Genomic DNA, 19,430 nt, shown 5'->3' with positions numbered 1-19,430 from the left:
TTCTTCACACTCACCAGATGCAGTGAGCCAGGCCCTGGAGGATGCTGAAGGATCACAGCAGAGGTTCACTGCAGCCCACCAGGAGCCTCCTCTTAGCAAAGAGCCGGTTTACTATCTGTAAGTGTATTGTTGTCTTATGTTGAGCACAGCAAACCTAGCTTCATTATTGTGTTATGTTCAAGAAGCCTCGATGGAGATTCCTGTAAGAGGGAGTGCATGTGATCTGTTTCTGGTGTGTTCTTTGGAAATCTGTGCAAATGCAGTCACAGTCAATCTTCACTGCTGCAGTGGTGTTAACTCTGACCTGCAGTGTTTGGTAGTTCTGTGGGCAGTTTAGATGGGGGTCTGTACAGAGCCAGGTCCTGAGGCGGGAATAGAGAGGAAAGGGGAAGAAATGGTGAGAAGGTTATGCTACTAGAACTTTGGGAGCTGGAATTACTACCGTGAAAACAGCACCATCTTGTTGATGCTGTGATTTGAAATGCAAATTCATCTGCAAAACTGAAAATACAGTACAAAAGCAAAAGCTGCAGAAATCATCCAGCTGATCCATTAGCAGGAGAGATTATTGCTGAGGTGGAGCTTGTTTGTGGTGAGCCTTGGTGATCAGTGCCCCAGTGGCCAAGGAGACTGGGGTGTGAACATTAGGCTCCGACAGACCTTAGCTAGAACACTGGTTTGGCTGGTGACTAACTGCATGACCTGCAGCGAGCCACTTAACTTCCCAGGGCCTTGTCAGCAAGAAGAGGATGTTAATATCTCCATCTTTACCCTAGGCGACTGAGGCATCTAATAAACACTCAGTGATAGCTGTCATTATCTGTTGCGAATTTGGGGTCCCCTCCTTAGGCTCGTCTTCCTCTATTGCTGCAAATATAAACAGGAAGTGTTCAAACTCCAAATGCAAGTTAAAGGAATACTGTTGGTTCTCTTCCTTTACCTGAGGCAGTTTCCACTGTTCTTTGTGTAAACTGTCAATGGTAATAATTTGATGAACATCTCCATGTAGACTGCTCTGTTTACATTAGCTCCAGTCCTTGCAATTAAAGGAGCAAACATTCTCAAAGTTGCAGAGCTGTTAGGCAGTAGAGCTAGATTGAGGTCTGACTCCAGAAACCCCTGCCAATTAGGGGTTGTGAGAAGTGTCCCAGGCCACAGACCTCTCCACTGTACATGGTGGGGAATATTTGTCGGAAGCATCTGTTCTGGTTGTTTTTTTTCCCCAGAAATAAAAGAGAGGTAAGACTGAAGAAGCTATCACTTCATCCTTTATGGGCTCAGATTAGATAAAATTGCTTTATAAGTCTCAGAAGTAACTGAATGAAGTCTGAATTCAAAGTTCTCAAGAACTTGGGATCCCGCCCTCCCCCAGCCCAGCTACACACTTCTCAGGGTGACTTGGTGCTAGCTTGCATTTTAGGGGATTGATGGCCACCCCAGACATTAATGAAAAAGAACTTCATCTTCCTGTCGCATTTCCTCAGCTACAGAAGTGCTGTCGTAAATCTTACAGGTGTCCTACCACCAAAACCCCTCGGGAAGCACTTGCATGATCAAGACCGTCTCTCCACCTGGGTAACTTGATAGAAGCTTGGCAGTGCCAGAGTTATAGTTAATATTTCCTCTAGGCCTGTCACTGGGTCTTTAGAGAGAAATTCCTACTAAGCCTCCCTTTTGGAATATGTTATAGTTTCAGTGCAGTTTTCATCACACAGATGAAAGAAAATAAACCTAAAACTCACTCTGCATGTGCCGCGATAAGTGGTGTTGTCATCAGTGTTATTAATGTTAGTAATAACTACCAGTTGGATGCTATGTATCATTCTAGGCATTTAATGTAAGTTCTGTATAATCCTCATAAAAACCTTGTGAAGGGGACCTCTGTTGCCTATTTACCCATTTGGCCATACATTTCTTTTTACTGTCTTTCTTTCTTTACTTTTCTTATTGTGAAATAGAATGTATGTCCAGAATAGTACATATGACATGAAGATGTGGTGTGATGAATAATTTTAAGGTGAACACTTGCATAGCTGCTGCCCAGAAAGAGACCATTACCGGACACCCTCCTGCAGGATGTTCCTGAGACCACCCTTTCTCTGTCCCAAAAGTCACCACTTCCCGACTTCAATGACAATTATTAGGTTGGTACAAAAGTAATTGTGGTTTTTGCCAGTAAAACACATGCTAAAGCACCTTGTTTAGAGATGTATACATGGATGGCATTATTTTTAATGGCAAAAACCGTAATTACTTTTGCATCAACCTAATACTTTTTTATTTCATTATAGTTTTGCCAACCATGTATGCATATCTAAACCACATCTAACTAATTTTTTTAAATTACTTTTTCTAGAGACAGAGTCTCACTGTGTTGCCCAGGCTGGTCTTGAACTCCTGGGCTCCAGGGATCCTCTCACCTTGGCCCCCTGACTAGCTGGGACTACAAGGAGGACGTGTGCCCCACTTCTAGCTAATTAAAAAATTTTTTTTTGTTAGAGACAGAGTCTCAGTATGTTGCCCAGGCTGGTCTTGAACTCCTGGGCTTAACCATTTCTCCCACCTCAGCCTCCCAAAGTGTTGGGATTACAGGTGTGAGCCACTGCACCTGGCCTTGTATATTTGTTTTGAAGTTTGCTTCTTTACTCAGAGTTATATTGGTCAGACTGACCAGTTCTCACGTATAGCCCTAGTTCACTCATTTCTTTGCAGCACATATGCCATTGTGTGAAATATGACTCCCCCATGTGAACCTAGCATGATGTTATTATTCATTTAATTGCAGTGAATAATTGGGTTCTTTCTGTTTTGTTGCTTTTATGAGCTCAGCTGCTCTGGACTCATGACACCTGTGTTCTGGTATGCTTGTCCACCAGTTTCTTCAAGATACATACACCCACAGAGGACTTGCAGGCCATGGGATATGCACAGCTTCAGCTTTGCTAGGTGATGCTCAATTGTTTTCCAAAGTGGTTGCACCAGTTTGCAGCAGCATGCATTAGCCTCTCTTGGTCCATATCTTGGTGTGAACTTTCTGTGTTGCCAGTCTGGTACCTGTGCAGTGACCTTCTATGTGGTTTTACTTTTATCTTCATGATTGTTAATGAGGTTGGGCCCCTTTTCATATGTTTTTTAGCTGCTTGGATTTCTTTACTTTCTTTTACTCTCCTTCCCTCCCTCCTCCACCTTTTTTTCTAGTAAAGTATCTGTTCAGCTAGTTTTTCATTGTTCTATTGGGAGATTTTGTTGTTTTCTTACTTGTCTTCAGGAATTCTTTATCTCTCTTAAGTGTGGGTCATTTTTGGTTATATGTTAGGGATACAGTTTATCCTTATTTGGCTTTACTTCACTTTCTTTGTGATGTCTCTTAAAGTTCTTAAATTTAATGTTGTTTTTTTTTAAAAAAATTGTAACCAGATTTTTAGCTTTTTTCTTTTGTTGTTGTTGTTGTTAGGAGGGTTTGCTGGACTAACTGCACATGAATCGTTAACAGAAAGAGGCAGGCAATCTTCGTTTGTCTTTTAGCCACATAACTGTATTTGAGCGTCTGCCTGTGCTGGGCACTGCACTAGCTGCCAGGGGAGCATAGGTGAGCGGGTTCTGATGTAGTCTGTACTCTCAAAGGATTTGCAGCCTATGGAGGGTGGACGTGGAGAGGCAGGTGGCAGTTACACCATAGCAGGGTTCGTACCACAGCTTTACCAGGTGTTGGGGGACAGATGAGAAGAAGAACTTACATCTTCCTGGGAGAGTCAGACAAAATTTCAGGGTGAAGGTGGGGCAAGTAAAGAGCAAGCTGAGGCTCGTGAAGAATGGATGGGGGCCTAGCTGATGAACTTTCCCACTCTCAGTACCACAAGACAATGGGTCGACATTTTTAGTAACTTGGGGATAAAGAAAATGTTGAACTCATCAAGTTTGGCTCAAATCTGTGAAGCATAATAACATTGTCTTCTTTCAAAGCGTAAGAGGGGGCATTGTTTTAAGTGAGGAGGTGGGTATTTATACAGTGTCATCCCATGATTTATGCTTTGGAGATCTAAGGCTTGATGCGTTGCTTGGAATGAGTGGGTCAGCGTTGAATCCAATGTGATCAACTTGTTCATTCAGACAAGTTTAGCTGATTTTCACTGTCAGTGGCATGTTTCACTAGATAACCATAGCCCCTTCTCACTTTGGTGTCATCTAGTATTAGAATCAATAGATTCTTTCTCGAGGGTATTGAGGGGAAGATACACAGAGCCTGACCCAAGGAACTCAGTAGAATAGAGCAATATCAGAAGGACAGAAGTAGATGCCTGCACACAACAGTTGAGAGATCCACTAAGGGGCAGGAACTTCCTGTGTGCTGAAGTTGTTCTGAAAGTTAGTGAAGTAGAGAAAGCAGGTGGGGAGTGTTCTTAACGAAAAAGGAATGGCTTGCACACAGGAGTGGCAGTTGCAGGAGTGAGATGGTTTGGAGCAAGCTCCTGCACATCTCCCAGTGTGCCTGGCTGACTATCACAGAGAGGTGTGGCAGGTCATCTGGGGATTTGTACATGACCCCATCTCTTCTGTGCAGTAAGTACATGTAATTGGCTGACTGTCACAGAGAGGTAGTGGGCAGGTCTCTGGGGATTCGTACGTGACCCCATCTCTTCTTCTCTGCAGTAACTGCATGTACCTGGCTGACTATCACAGAGAGGTGTGGCAGGTCATCTGGGGATTTGTACATGACCCCATCTCTTCTTCTGTGCAGGAATTGCATATGCCTGGCTGAGTGTCACAGAGAGGTGTGGGCAGGTTATTTGGGGCTTGGTACATGCTCTCCTTCCACTGCCCCCCCTGCCCTCACTTCTGTACAATACCTGCATGTACTTGGCTCACTATTACAGAGAGGTGTGGACAGGTCATCTGGGGCTCTCCACAGGCTCTGGCAGACCTTGAAGGCTCTGAACAGGGGCTGATAAAGACGCTTGTTGTGTGAGATCATGTCCTATGCAGCAACATGGATCAAGCTGGAGGCCATTATCCTAAGTGAATTAGTGCAAGAACACAAAACCAAATACCACATATTGTCACTTATACATGGGTACTTACTGAGTACACGTGGACACAAAGAAGGGAACAGTACACACTGGGGCCTGCTTGAGGCTGGTGGGAGGAGGATGAGGATTGAAAAACTACCTGTTGGGTGTTATGCTAATTACCTGGTAACAAAATTATCTGTACACCAAACCCCTGTGACATGCAATTTACCCATGTGACATATCTGCACATGTACCCCTTGAGCCTAAAATGAAAGTTAGAAAGAAAAGAAAGACACTTGTTGTAGAGAGAATGGCAGGATCAAGACTAGGGTAAGAAGGGCAGTTTGGAGACTTGACTTTGGTCCAGGACACAGCTGCCTGAGGGAAATCTGCTGATGCGGTGATGGGGTGTTCTGGATAGAGGGAGAGTGAGAATGCAAATGAGAAAGGAGCAGTATGGTTCGAGTCCATTGACCGAAGATGACCATGGAGAGGGATGTGGTCAGAGAAGTGGGCAGGTCTGGATCAGGCAGGCCTTGTAGAGAAGAAAGTTACCAGCTGGCCTGGCCTTCAAGGTCCTGGCATCTGGGAGGGAGGAGGTAAGATGTAAACGTTCAGGACCTCTAGTAGGAGGTGGTGAACGAGGTAAGAGGATTTAGTGGAATGCCTGTGAGTGTGGTGCCAGCCACCTCCAGTTCGTAACATATTGCTTGGCATGTAGTAGATGCTCAGCAGATACTTTATTTATGAGTAAAGATAAGAGATCTTTTTGGAAAGAAATGGCAGCATGATTTGGCATTTAATTTTTATGTGAGGTGATGACATATATTGCCTATTTTTCTTATCTTTCAGTGGATCATGGTTAATTGATCCTGTGATTGTCATTCCTCAAACTCAAGACACTGGCATTAATTTCTCCATTCTCTTCCTTTCCCTCTCTCTCTCTTTTCTTTCCTTTTTTCTTTCTTCCTTTCCTCATCTCTTTTTTTGTGCGTGTCTTTTTACTTGTGGTAAATGAAGATTAACTGATGATTGGCTTGTATTAGTCCATTTTCTGTTGCTTATAACATAATACTTGAAACTGGGTAATGTATACAGAAAAGGAATTTATTTCTCACAGTTCTGGAGGCTGTGAAGTTCAGGGTCAAGGGGCTGCATCTGGTTGAGAGCCTTCTTGCTGGTGGGGACTCTGCAGAGTCCCAAGGCAGTGCAGGATATCTCATGGTGAGGGGGCTGAGTGTGTTCATGTGCTAGTGCATGTCCCCTTCCTCTTCTTAATAAAGCCACCAATTCCTTTCCCATGACAACTCATTAATCCGTCAATCCTTGAATGGGTGAATCCATGCATGAGGACAGAGCCCTCATAATTCAGTCACATCTTAAATGCCCAAACTCTCAATACCCCTCAATACTCCATAATATTAAATTTCAGCATGAGTTCTGGAGGGAAAAATATTCAAACTATATGCATGGCTGTCTCCAAATCTGAAGTCCAAGATTTCCCTTAAGGTCACATGAGGAAGCCCTGACAGAGCCTGCTGTCCTGGCCAGCTCATGGAACCCAGTGCCCGGAGTCCTGCTGGACCTATGAGAACTGGCCCCTCTCCCCTCTGGTGCCAGTGGGCAGGGCCACTTGATCCACAGAACCCTGAGCACATTTTCATGAGCCTAAAAAATGACCCCAAACTACAGGAAAACTACAAAATCAAGGTGAACAAATGCCTACAGGCCAAAGTTTAACTTAACTGATGGTTAAATATAGTTCATGAAAACTTCATGACACTTGAAATCTATTTTTTAGGTTAGAGTTTTTTCACTTTTTCAGAATTTCCCAGTCCGCTAGATGGCCATTGAGGAATAAAGGCATATGAGAGTGACGGTTAGTGTTTCTAAGTGACTTAACATGCAATATTATGAAAGTCTTTTCACTTATATTTACAGGAGTGAGTCCAGGGCAGTTGATGTATGAGTGGGTACAGTTTAATTGGGTCATGGTGGTGTAGGTGGGACTTTTTGTAGCCTTTGAAGGTGGTGGAGGGACTCTGTGCCTCCATGCACGGGCAGGCAGCCTCCTACACAGGGTCCCAGGCCATATGAAGAGAAGAGCTTCTCTAGAAGGGAAGGGAATGTCCTTGTCATAGGGAAAATTGAGAGGACACCCACCAGGAGGTTTCTTGGAGCCTCAGATGACCACATTAGATAGGGGAATAAAAATGTGGGAACATTTTAAAAGAGAACATTTAAAAGAGATAGAGCCAGTAAAACCAGCCAATCCTGAGGGCTGAGATGATGTGTGAGAGGGAGGAGATGGAGCTCCAGACTCCAGACTCCCCTGATCCTCTCACCTACTGTCTGTCCTCTCTTGTCCTTCTTCCGAGCCCATCTCCTTTTGGCTGCCTGCCCCTGCACCCCAGGGCGCTCTTCCAATCCTGCTTCTCTTCTCACTTTATACACTCTCTTTCTATGGCTGCGTTCAGTCTTAGGGCATCTGCTAGTTTCCTGTGCTAATACGCTAATGAACTGATTAAAGACCACAGTAGTGAGGCCTATGGTGTTTTTTGATTCTCAAAGCACAGTCGTGCTCTGTTTTTGGTGCCCCATCTAAACTCCATCAGGTAGGCAGGAAAGGTTTGCTGTCCCATTTCACAGATACGGAATCAAAAGCAGCGGAGGTGTAATGACTTGGCGAGGGTGACTCCACTGTTAGTGGTGGGCCTAACGCCTGACCCTCTTCTCCTGCTCCTGGTTCATTCATGCTGCCACACTCCGTTCTTCTACCCTTGCTTGACATAGAATGCAGTCATGTCCTTGAGAAGGTCCTTCTGTGTTGTAAAGGTGTCCGCATTCTAATAACACCACTTCTGTCTATCAGCAGTGTATAAATAGTCTTGTACCAACCAGTCCACTTCATGTAGGTCATAACCATTACATGACCTTTTTCTGCATTTGAATCCAAATTTTCTGATACCAGACGGGTGGTTAGTCTCCTTCCGTATGTCTGTCTCTGTCTGTATCTTGATTACTACACCAGCCACGTTGTTAAACTAAGGTTGAAATAGTGATGTATGGCCCCAGGTTTCACACACTAGTGTCATCGAGCACTTTCTGTTTTGCCTTTATTCTTCTTCACCCTCTCCAAGGTAGGCCTGTCAACAAAGGGGCGGATTCACATCTGATGTTTGAGCCTTTTGATATATGTGCCACCTTAATACCATACTTGGTTGCACAAATTAGACTGCAAAAACCTTACCTGATGACAGCCTTCTTGCTTGCTGTGAATAGGAGCCAACAGAGCAACTCCTCGTTTTACCAAAAAGCCATCCTGTACATTGCAGTCAGTTGCCAATGTCATGACCTTGCACATTACCTCATCACCAGCTTCTCATCTGCTTTACAACGTTCCTGTAGGTCTGTTCCTTGATGCCGATGGGAAATGCGATCACTTTAATGTAGTTAGAGGTTTTTAGATGTCTTCTAATCAGGCTTTTCAGAATCCAGTTTCATGTGTGAGATATGATTCCCTGTCCTCTTCTATTCTCTTTCTTTTTGTTTAAAGAACCAAAACAGCAAATTCTCAAATTATGAAAATGTGTATTTTACCAGCTTTTTATTTTTAAGAGGCAATAGGGTCTCACTCTGTCACCCAGACTTTTACTATGGTGGTGACATCTTGCTTGCTTGACATAAAAATAAGGACTTAAAGAATTTCAGCTTTAACAAATCTTCACTATACCTTTTTTTAATCTTCTTTTTTTTTTTTTTTTTTGGCGACAGGGTCTCATTTTGTCATCCAGGCTGGAACACAGGGGCGCAATCTTGGCTCACTGTGACCTCTGCCTCCCAGATTCGAGCAATTCTCGTGCCTCAGCCCCACAAATAGCTGGGACTACAGGCATGTATCACCACGCCTGGCTAATTTTTGTATTTTTAGTAGAGAACAGGTTTCGCCATGTTACCCAGGCCAGTCTTGAACTCCTGACCCCAAGTGATCCGCCCACCTCAGCCTCCCAAAGTGCTGGGATTGCAGGTGTGAGTCACTGTGCCTGGCCCAATGTACCTTTTGAGAAAGATTTTTTTTTTGATGCCACCTTTTGGAAAAAGGAAGATGACCCAGCCTGTGCTCCTCATCTTTTCTCCTTGACTTGCTGAAGCCTGACTTTTGCCTGTCTCATGCTGCTGAACCCCTTCTTGGTAGGTTACTGGTGCCACCCCCTGATTGCCAGGTCCAGTGGACACTGGGGAGGCCCCTTCCTGTTGGATTTCTTAGAGCACTCAGCTCCATTATCCTCCTCTACCTGGAGGACCTTATTCCTCAGATCCCATGATTCCAGACTCCACTGATCCCCACACCTGCTATCCTCTGTCATCCCTCTTCCAAGTCCACCTCCTTTTGCCTGCCTGCTCCTGTGTTCCAGGATGCTGTTCCAATCCTGCTTCTCTTCTCACTTGATATACTCTTTCCATGGCCACACTCAGTCTTAGGACCTCTGCTAGTTGCCTGTCCTCTGATCTGTGTTTGCAGCCCAGAGCTGTCCTCTGAGTTCTAGACCCACCCTGTGGGATGTTCAGAGTTCTAGGAATACACCCTCTCCCTCCCATTATCCATATAACTTCCTTTTTGCTGGTGGCCTTCCTTGCCCTCTGCCATCCATGCTGGAAGCTTGGGAGCCATCCTAGAGGCTCCATCTCCTTCCTCTCACACATCATCCCAGCCATCAGGTCTGGCTGATTTTACCTTCTTCATCTCTCTTAAATGTTGTCTTCTTTTCCCATATTTTTATTCCCCTGCCTCATTTTAGGCCTTTAGTATCTCTTGTCCATGCCACTGCAGTTAACTGGATAATTGATTCCCTGCCTCCAGTCTTGTTCCTTTCAAGTCCATTTTCCATTTAACTTCCAAGTATCCAGAGTGGTATTTCAAAATGGGAAGTTGGCCACTGTCCCGCCTGACACCTCCCAGGGGCTCCCATTGCCTAACATGACTTTCCTGACCCAGCACACAGCACACTGTGTTCACCTGGCTGGTATTGACCCTCGTCTTCTCCTCTGCCCAGTCCTTGCCTCATAGTGATAGCGCAGTAACTGCCCACATCTCTCCCGGTCAACCGTGGGGTTCCTTGGTCTAGAGGTTGATACTTAGATCTGGGCCACCTTATGTCCAGGAGACCCAAGAATACCAACCTGTGCCCCTCTCAGTTGGAGTTTTAGGGGGATATATGCTAGGGGAAAAAATGGCCAGTGGAAAACCAGATAATCTCTTTATTGTTGGCTGGGCCTGGGGCCCCATATCTGATGCAAATCAAGTAGCCAGGCTAGGAGACCGTGAAACTTTGGCAAGTCTCTAAACCATTCTGTGTCTCAGTTTCCTTACCTGTAAAAATGAGGATAATAATTGCACGTACCTTATGAGTTTGATGTAAGACTTATAGGCATTAATCCGTGCAAAACATTTAGAGCTATCTGGCATATAGTGGCTATCAGTGAAAATGAGAGAAATCAGTAATATTTATCATGTTAGATCTCATTACTTTGGTTAAGAACTTCTGTGCAACATTGAATAATAGCTATGCTGATGGGCTCCCTGTCTTGCTTTTTGGACCACGATAAGAACTTCGATGTTGCGTTCCAAATGAGCTATGGAGCCAGCTTATATCTTCCTCCCAACTCTAGGCTGGATTCTGTCCTGAAAGCTCTGAATAAATAACTTCCCTTTTGAGATCTAGTGTCATTTGTTGTTTGCGAGTTTCTGACTTAGAAACCAAGTTCTATGATTTAGTTTGCCCAGATAGCATTTAATCTTTGGAGTTGATATTTAAGTCCCCAAACGTGTATATATTTAGGGAATCACAAATCTGCCTCATTCACCATGTATCCCTGGGGGTCAGAGGACAGTCAGAGGTCAGTAAATATATGCTCTATAAATGAAACCTTGAGACTTGCAGTATTGATAAGGCAGCAGGCTTTACGTCTGGCAGTGGCTTACCGATGCTGTTCCCTCCCTCTGCCTGTCTCCTCCCCTGTGTCAGCCCCAGGAGAATTCTCTGCTGGCCTGTGGCAGTGCCTCACATATCAGATCTCGTTTTGCTTGAAGAGCCTAGATGGGGCTCAGTTCCCACACTTCGGGAGAGAAGATCCCCAGCAGAAAATGGGTGGTAATGGACTTCATGTAGAGGTTCTAATGGATATGAAGGATAGAAGCAAGACCAATGAAGGAAAGGGACTGGGAGGTTTATCTTCCTAACTCCCCCTGCACTATTCAGCAGTGAAAAGACTGCCGGGGCATGTTTTGAACCCCGTGCATCAAAGCAGAGACTAAGCAGACAGCAGACTGCTGGAGAGGCTGCAGAAGGAAGGCTTCCATGGCGAGAAGATTTCTCCAAGTCAAGTGTTTCTTTCAACTCTCAGAATTGAAAATTTTGATAGACATTGCTAGCTCAGAGACTGAATCCTCATTTGGGCTCTCACGTACATTTTTTGCCAATATGCTCACATTTTGGCAATTTTTCTTCTCATTAGCAATTCTGCCAGTGGATGGGCATGGGGAAAAAAAGGAGCTGAACTCACAGGAAGCTGTTTATCTGCTTTGCTGCAAGAAGGGTGAAATTGGCTCTTGAGTCTGAAGCTAGGCTTGCAGGACCATTTCTTATTTTCATCACCCTTTTTCTTCCTGCGTTTTATGCCCACTGACTGCCCGATGCTGGCGATACAGCATTTTCACTTTTTGATTTCTGTGTAAATGCTAACATTCCAAAAATAATATCTGCATGCTGTTTGCTTATTTAGAGATGAAAGCCCTTGAAAATGGTTTAACTTTTATTTTAGCTTTGCAGTAATCATATATTAGAATTTTAGACCTTTTGTTCTCTATGCACTAGATAGATGAGAAAGCCAGACAAATTTTGCCTTTGTTCCAGGTCCTTTTGTTTAGTAAATGCTCTGGGCCAAACTCCAAGGATTCTTTACCCGAGGGACTTAATGTAGAAACGCAGCACGTACGGTGCAGCACAGAGCATCCGGTAACCAGAGTGTGAGCCTTGGTGTAGGGCGAAGTCCCTGGGGAATGTTTTAGAGCTGGTTGACCGACCAGATTAACTGCCCTGTATCTTTCCAAGAATGGCCCTTCTGGGGATGGCAGTATTCCCTTTATAGGCTGGGAGGGTCTCCTTCTCTGTGCTGGAGAGAGAGAGGAGGACAGGGGCGCTCTGGAAAGGCTTCCCAGGAAGGTTGGACAAGACTCCGTGATCAGTTGAATAGTAAGAAAGAAGGAAAAATGAAAGATGGCTGTGGGTTTCTGTCTTTGATGACTGACTGATTTTGCAGAAAGATATGAGTCCAAAGTTTAAGGGTCCTATAGAACATCCCTGCAGAGATACCTGGAAGGCAGTTGAAAATTCCCATCTATGGTTCAGGAGAGAGGACCCAACAAAACATATAGATCCACCAATCAGCAATGCAAAAATGATAATTGGAATCAGAGCAGAAGAACAAATCCAGCCCAAGGCCAGCACCTTAGAAAGATCCAGCAGTTGACATTAAGTCTGTGTTGCAGATCCCATAAATAAGTCTAGAAAGCTGAGCCATGGCAGAACCTGGTGACAGTGGCATGACGATGTCACACCTGCCACAGTGGGATAGGGCAGCCAGCCTAAGGAGATGGGATGGAGGAGCATGAGGTCTGAGCAGAAGGCACCCCCAGGAGTTGCTTGCTAGGAGATGGCAGAGGCCTGAGAAAGGGAGGTGACAGCATGAAGGCTGAAGGGGGAACAGCTCTTGGAGCAGGTGGTGGGCAAGGGGCCTACGAGGAAGGAGTATGACTTAAGCAGGGGGTGAGGTGGAAGATTTTCCTCTTCATTTTCTTCTTTTCTTCCCTCCTCTCTCTCTGTCTTTCTCTGTCTCCCTCTCTCCCTCTCCCCCTCTCCCTTTCCCTCTCTCTCTCTCTCTTTCTCTGTCTCCCTCTATCCTTCTCCCCCTCTCCCTTTCCCTCTCTCTTTCTCTCCCTCTCCCCCTGCCTTTCCTTGTCTCCCCTCTCTCCCTCTCTCCCTTCTCTCTCTCCCTCTCCCTCCTCCTCCCCTTCTCCCTCTCTCCCATCTGCCTCTATGGGAAGACTGCATCACAGTTTTATACTTGAAGGGAAGAAACCTTGAAAGAGGGACTGGTCTCTAAGCTTCAAAGATGAGAGGACATTTTCTCTACTGTTGGTGTACTTCACATTCAGACAATTCTGTTGCTGGTTTAGCTCTTATAGGCAACAGTGATGAAAAAATTGATGAATTGGACAGTCAAGGAGTAAAGGTATTGTTTGAGGTCTTAATAGATGCAGTGGTACATCAGCTTCCAGATGCCCGGTAAGAATTGTGATAGAATTGCTGATAAAATCAGTAAGAAATGCTTTGCATGGCATTTTAGGTATCAGTTTATATGATACTATTTAATTCTCACAACAACCTTACGACATGGGCATGATCCTCATTTGCCTCATGTAAAGATCCATGCTAAGAGAAGTTTCACGACTTGCCTGAGGTTCTATCATTGGTCAAGGCCAGAGGTGTGGCTGGACTTGCTCCATCTGAGTCCCCTGCACCAGGCAGAGTGCTGCTCCCATTTTGGCTGCTGCATGCTCTTCTGCTCCTCCTGGGCTAGAAGGCTGCTGGGTCATCAAAGAGGCCCTGAATGACCCTGGAGCACTGTCGGAATCATACAGCATGTGGATTACAGGGGCATGCTGGCAGCTCCTGACCAGGGGCCGTGGCATGGAATTTAACAGTGATGGAGATGCGCCTCCATTGAGCAGCCAAAGGCCAGGTCTCATTGAGCTTCCCCAGGGGCCCAGCAGGTGCTTCTTTCCCCAGCCTCACTGTTTTTGTTTTGTTTTGTTTTGTTTTGTTTTGTTTTTTGAGACGGAGTCTGGCTCTGTTGCCCAGGCTGGAGTGCAGTGGCCGGATCTCAGCTCACTGCAAGCCCCGCCTCCCGGGTTCATGCCATTCTCCTACCTCAGCCTCCCGAGTAGCTGGGACTACAGGCGCCTGCCACCTCGCCCGGCTAATTTTTTTTGTATTTTAGTAGAGACGGGGTTTCACCGTGTTAGCCAGGATGGTCTCGATCTCCTGAACTCGTGATCCGCCCGTCTCGGCCTCCCAAAGTGCTGGGATTACAGGCTTGAGCCACCGCGCCCGGCCCAGCCTCACTGTTTATGCAGCCTCCAAGGCATTGTGCCAGGGGAAAGACAAGGCTGCATGACTCATTCGTGGCCTCATCCCAAAAGTGCCTTGTCTTGATCAGGTGGGCGTGAGAAATAGATTTTACCTGCTAGACTTCTCTAATGGTTGACACTTGTGTATGCCGGTGCTTGCAGGCAAATACTGCGGAGGAATTGATTTAGCTAAAGAAGCAAATACAGTGACGCATCACTGAATAGCAGGGATACGTTCTGAGAAATGCGTCCTTAAGCAAACTCTTAGTTGTAGAACATCATAGAATGGACTTACACAGATGTAGAAGGTATAGCCTACTTGCGCTTGCAGGCTGTATAGTAGAACCTACTGCTGTGACTGCTGTTGTATATGCAGTCTGAGGTTGAGTGAAACGTCATTATGTGACTCCTGACTGTAGATCAGGGAACTAACTGTAATGAGAGCTACTTTTAATGTCATTCACTTAAAAAAATGATAGATTACTGTATTGCTTTTTTGGTCTTCTTCTTGAACAAAAACTAAATTCTGAGGTGGATGAAAACAGAAAAGAAGTAACAAAAGCAAATTCATTCAGTAGAGACAGCTCCTCCTCTGAGGCACCTTGTCCTGGTCCCTTGGTTGGTCACCGCAGAGTCAGGTCTCAGCATTCTTGCCTTAGTGGTTTTCCCTAGAACATATCACAGGTGATGGGGTCTGCTCATCTTAGACCTTCTGGGTGTCAGATGCTCATCAGGTGGGAGCAGCAGCGAAGGCAGACATCTGGGGCCCACCTTCTCTAACGCCTCATGCCTCCTCATTGTCCCCACAGCCTTTCCGCTGTGCCCACTGCCATTACTCCTGCAACATATCTGGCTCTCTGAAGCGGCACTACAACAGGAAGCACCCCAACGAGGAGTACGCCAACGTGGGCACCGGGGAGCTGGCGGCGGAGGTGCTCATCCAGCAAGGTAGGCGAGGGGCCAGCAAGCTGGGGCCCTGCCTGCTTCCTTGTATATCAAGTCCCCCAGTGGGAAGAGCTGCTGACATCCTGCAGTTCAGTTCTCACACCTAAATGTGCCGGTGATGTTCGTTCTTCCTTGTCATCATTGTTGTCATCATCATCCTTATCATTGTCAGCATTACCTCCTGCCTGGTTAGTATTATAACAACCTTACTGGAAGTCTAGAATGACAAGTGAAGATTCACCCACAGATTCTACTACCCTCAGCAATGCTTATTTGTCAGCATTGCCTTCCATTCTTCGTCGGTGCATAAAGTTCGCAGAGATGAAAGTTCAGTTGTCTTTCTTTACTTCACATTAACAGGAACATTTTGTTTTTCTTTGGTACATTGTCTTCCTAATTATGACCTCTAAGGGCTTTTTGTAATTCAATATTGAATGGAAACACTGACAATTCTGTTATTGAACATTGTGGGGGTTTTAGATTTTGTCTTTCTTTGCAGTTATAACTAATGCTATTGTAGGCATATTTATAGGTGAACTTTTTCAGATTATCTAAAAATATTTATTGAGTAAGCTTGTTACTTATTCATCCTGAAAAGAAAAAAAGGCATTCTAGAACATTTAAACTAATGAGAATTGATGAAAGCCTCTTTTCATTTTAAATTATTGCAACTTTGTGGGGTTTTTTGTTGTTTTATTTCAATAAATAATCACATTCCCACTTGAGAGGGCTTAGCTTATGTGTTGTTACCATACAGAGAATTCTGTTGTATTTATATCTGCACTTCAATAATTCAGCTAAAAACTGATTGCAGCGCACTGTTTACTGCTCCTCTTTCCTAAGTCCTGTGACTATTTGAAGCTGAGGACAGATTTAGAAATCTGCCCCCAGTAAACAGAGATGTGGAATTGTAGACTGCTGCAGCTGGGGAGGCTTGGAGTTTTGTTTCAGCGTGAAGCTCCGCTCGCCGTAATAGCCATGAAATGCATCTTAATGTAAAACAAATGAATTGACTATATCCTTCAGCACTTTCAGTGACAGGGCTGATGCACGGAAATAGATGAGCAGCACAGAAGACTCAGGATAATTTTAAAGCCATCCATCTGGGGGTAATGGTGAGCTTGCGTCTTCGTTTTCCTAATGGCAGTTTTATGCAACTGGGGAGCAGGATATGCCGTGGGGAGGGCCCTGGCTCCAATCTGCATTCTTCTTTGTTAGCTGCGCCATCTTGGGCAAGCTCTCAGGCCCTTCACCTGTAGAATGGAGTTCACAGCAGTCATCTTCCACGATGGTGGAGAGGATTAAATGAAAAAACACGTGCATGCAGTACATGTTCAGTCCTTGCTTTTGTATATTTTTTTCTGAACATATCTAGGACTTGTGGAGCCATCACATTATTTTTTATGACCCACGCCAGTGCCCCATGTCCAGGAATCACAGAGGGGAGAATAGATTGGCTTACAGCCCCAGTAAATAACTGGAGTTGCAGGTTAGGGATTCTTTTTCACATCCTTCACACTCTTGGGTTGGATTGCCAGGAAATAGATGTTTACTGTGGCTATTGGGACAGGCGTGAGGATCTGAGTGATGATACCATCATTGCCCTGTGCTTCCAAACTTTCATCATTGCCTTGCGAAAAATGTGCTGAGGTTGAACTGTTTCATGCCCTAAGTTTCCAGTTAACTTCCTAAGACTCTCTGTAATCAGTCGCCATTCCCTGACAGGAGCAGGGTTTTATATTTTATCGTTGCAGGGGTGCTTTTGGTTCCTCTTTCAGAGATACACATACACACACACACACGCACACACACACAGATACATATTCACAGTTGTTCCTAGGCATCCATGGGGGATTGGTTCCAGGACCCTCCGCAGATACCACAATCCACAGATGGCTCAAGTCCATTATATAAAATGGCGTGGTGTTTGGATATAGCCTACACACATCCTCCTAAGTACTTTAAATCATCTCCAGATTACTTATAATAACTTATACAATGTAAATGCCATGTGAGTAGTTATTATAGTTTGGTTTTTAATTTATATTATTTTTGATTTTTGTATTGTTATTTTTTATTTATTTTTCCTGAATATTTTCAATCTGCAGTTGGTTTAACCCATGGATATGGAGGGCCATCTGTACATATATATAGATGTATTATTTGCATATGCAAATGTACTTGCATGCATATGTATGTATATATGTTTATCCCCCCATTCCCTTCAAGGGCCACGTTGAAGGAGACAACCCAGTGTCTCTCGACTCTTAAGAGGCCTTGCGCCGCGGTGCTCTGGCAGGAGAACAGTCTCTGAAATCAGATGGCTGGTGGAGTATGAACACAGTTTAGAAATCTCAGAAGCACAAAGTTCACGTTCTTTTTATGTCTGGGAGAGGGGAGCAGAATGAAAGGAGAACGTGAAACCAGATTCAGTTACTGTTTGGAAATGTTGAATTGTTTGGAACCACTGCAATTTTTCGTTTTCTTTTGATTAATTTCAAGTAACTCTCTCCATCCCCATTTGGTTTTATTTTCCTCTTCTACTCCCCCAAAAATATCTTTATACTTTATGATTTCATGTTTTGATATAGAAGAAGATGTCTTAAAATAGCATCATAAAAAACACAAATAACATGTATTTTTCTCAGAAGGATTTTACAGTCTCCTTTAAACCACGTGCAGGGATCCCTTGTGTATCAGCTGTATTAAACAGTGTGACACTGTGATATGTGCAGCTATTGATTCCTAGGAAAGACCCTCCTGCCTGCCATGCCACAAGGATCCCGGGATTCCAGGGAGGGGTTCAGTGCACAGTGCTGCAGAGGAGGTCAGGAGAATGGCCTAAAAGGAGCCGAGAGTTCCCACATCAGACACTTCTGTTTTTTGCAGGTTTCTAAAGGAAGGTACTATGGCATTCTCCATGGAGTTTGGGTGGTTTACCGTGTGTTCCCAAAGCTTGCTGGGAAGGATGGCTGCATAGACTCTTCCCAAGTAGGAGGGAGGGGAAACCTGACTTGTAGAATTTGCCAATTTCTGTCGTGTAAATATTTCTACCATGGCCAAGTTTAAGCTGCTGACATGATGTCACTCAACGTGGAGCTGGGGGACATGTGCACATTTGGCTTACGAGCTTGCGTATCTTGGCTCCCACGTACCTTTCACCCTGAGAGCACTGGGTGACATTGCCAGGTCTCTGCCACCAGGGCCTGTCTGGATGCACTGATCCCTCAGAACTCTGATACTTTGTAGTAATTAAGGTAGTACTGAGCACTATGTAAATATTGTACTCCTGGCTTATATTTTATGTGCATCTGATGCTTTGAAGACAGATTCCTCTTAGCCATCACTTATTCATTAATATGGATTTGAGGCATTCTCTCACACAAATGCACATTTCATGCTGTTTAAGGAAGAAATACTTGTATTGCTTCAGTGGGCCTGCCCCTTTCCTCCCCTTAAAATACACCTGATTAAACTAGCTCAAGAACTGGTTCAGTAAATCACAGGCTGTGAGAGGCATCAGATACTTTGGTGCTAAGCTTTACGAAATCTTTTGCTCACTCCTAGAGCATGTAGCAGGGTGAAAATGAGGTTTAGCGGGCTGTCCAATGGCTTCCAAGCCGTCCCTCAAGTCTTTCTAGAGACTTGGAGTGAACACAGGCTTGGGAGTCCGATGGACCTGGGCTGGGATTTCTGATCACTGTGGACCTTGGGCCAGGTACTTAACCTCTCTGAATCTTGGTTTATATACCTCCAAAGAGGAAGGCTCATAGCCTACCTCCATAGCAGTTGCAAAGATTAGATGTCATTCTTAAGATTCCCAGAGAGTGCCAACAGTAAGTTCTTGATGAATGGCTCAAATCCACTATTACGTTTATCCACATATTTCTACTTTGAGCTTGTATCTCCCAAGTGCCTACAGTGGGCCTGGCACCATGCTAGACACTGGGACTTGGTGTCAAACAAGGCAGTCATTGTTGGTATTATTGTTATTCCTGCCCAGGTTGGGGACCAGGGCTAGGCAGCTCCCGCCAGAGCTCTGTATTCTAATTATAGCAGAAGGAATACATCCCCTTCAGCTATGGCCTGGAGCGGAGTTAGCTGCTTCTCCCAGGGTACTGTGTCCCCCAGTTTTAGAGAGTCATTGAAGTGTAATGAGCAAGAGAAAGCGGTAAGAGGAGAAGTGTTGAGAAGTCTTAGTATTTGGCATCTGCTAGAATCTTTATGTTACTTCGAAGTGCTATATTAGAAAAGTGTAAATATGTATGCATGTGTACCTTGGATGT

General features: G+C 44.8%; 1 protein-coding gene across 5 annotated transcripts in view; it reads left to right on the top strand.

The window, feature by feature from the left end:
* The window catches only part of ZFAT (zinc finger and AT-hook domain containing), a 232,251-nt gene that overhangs the window by 161,430 nt on the left and 51,391 nt on the right, over positions 1 to 19,430 (top strand). For all 5 annotated transcript variants that reach the window (XM_017962334.3, XM_021942678.2, XM_021942679.2 and 2 more), the window contains one exon: positions 15,009 to 15,147. In XM_017962334.3, coding sequence (XP_017817823.1) covers positions 15,009 to 15,147 — 139 coding nt within the window. The remainder of the gene's footprint in view (positions 1 to 15,008; positions 15,148 to 19,430) is intronic.

The sequence above is a fragment of the Papio anubis genome, chromosome 8, assembly GCF_008728515.1.
Source record: "Papio anubis isolate 15944 chromosome 8, Panubis1.0, whole genome shotgun sequence".
Classification (NCBI taxonomy): Eukaryota; Metazoa; Chordata; class Mammalia; order Primates; family Cercopithecidae; genus Papio; species Papio anubis.
This window is presented reverse-complemented; position numbering and strand designations above follow the sequence as displayed.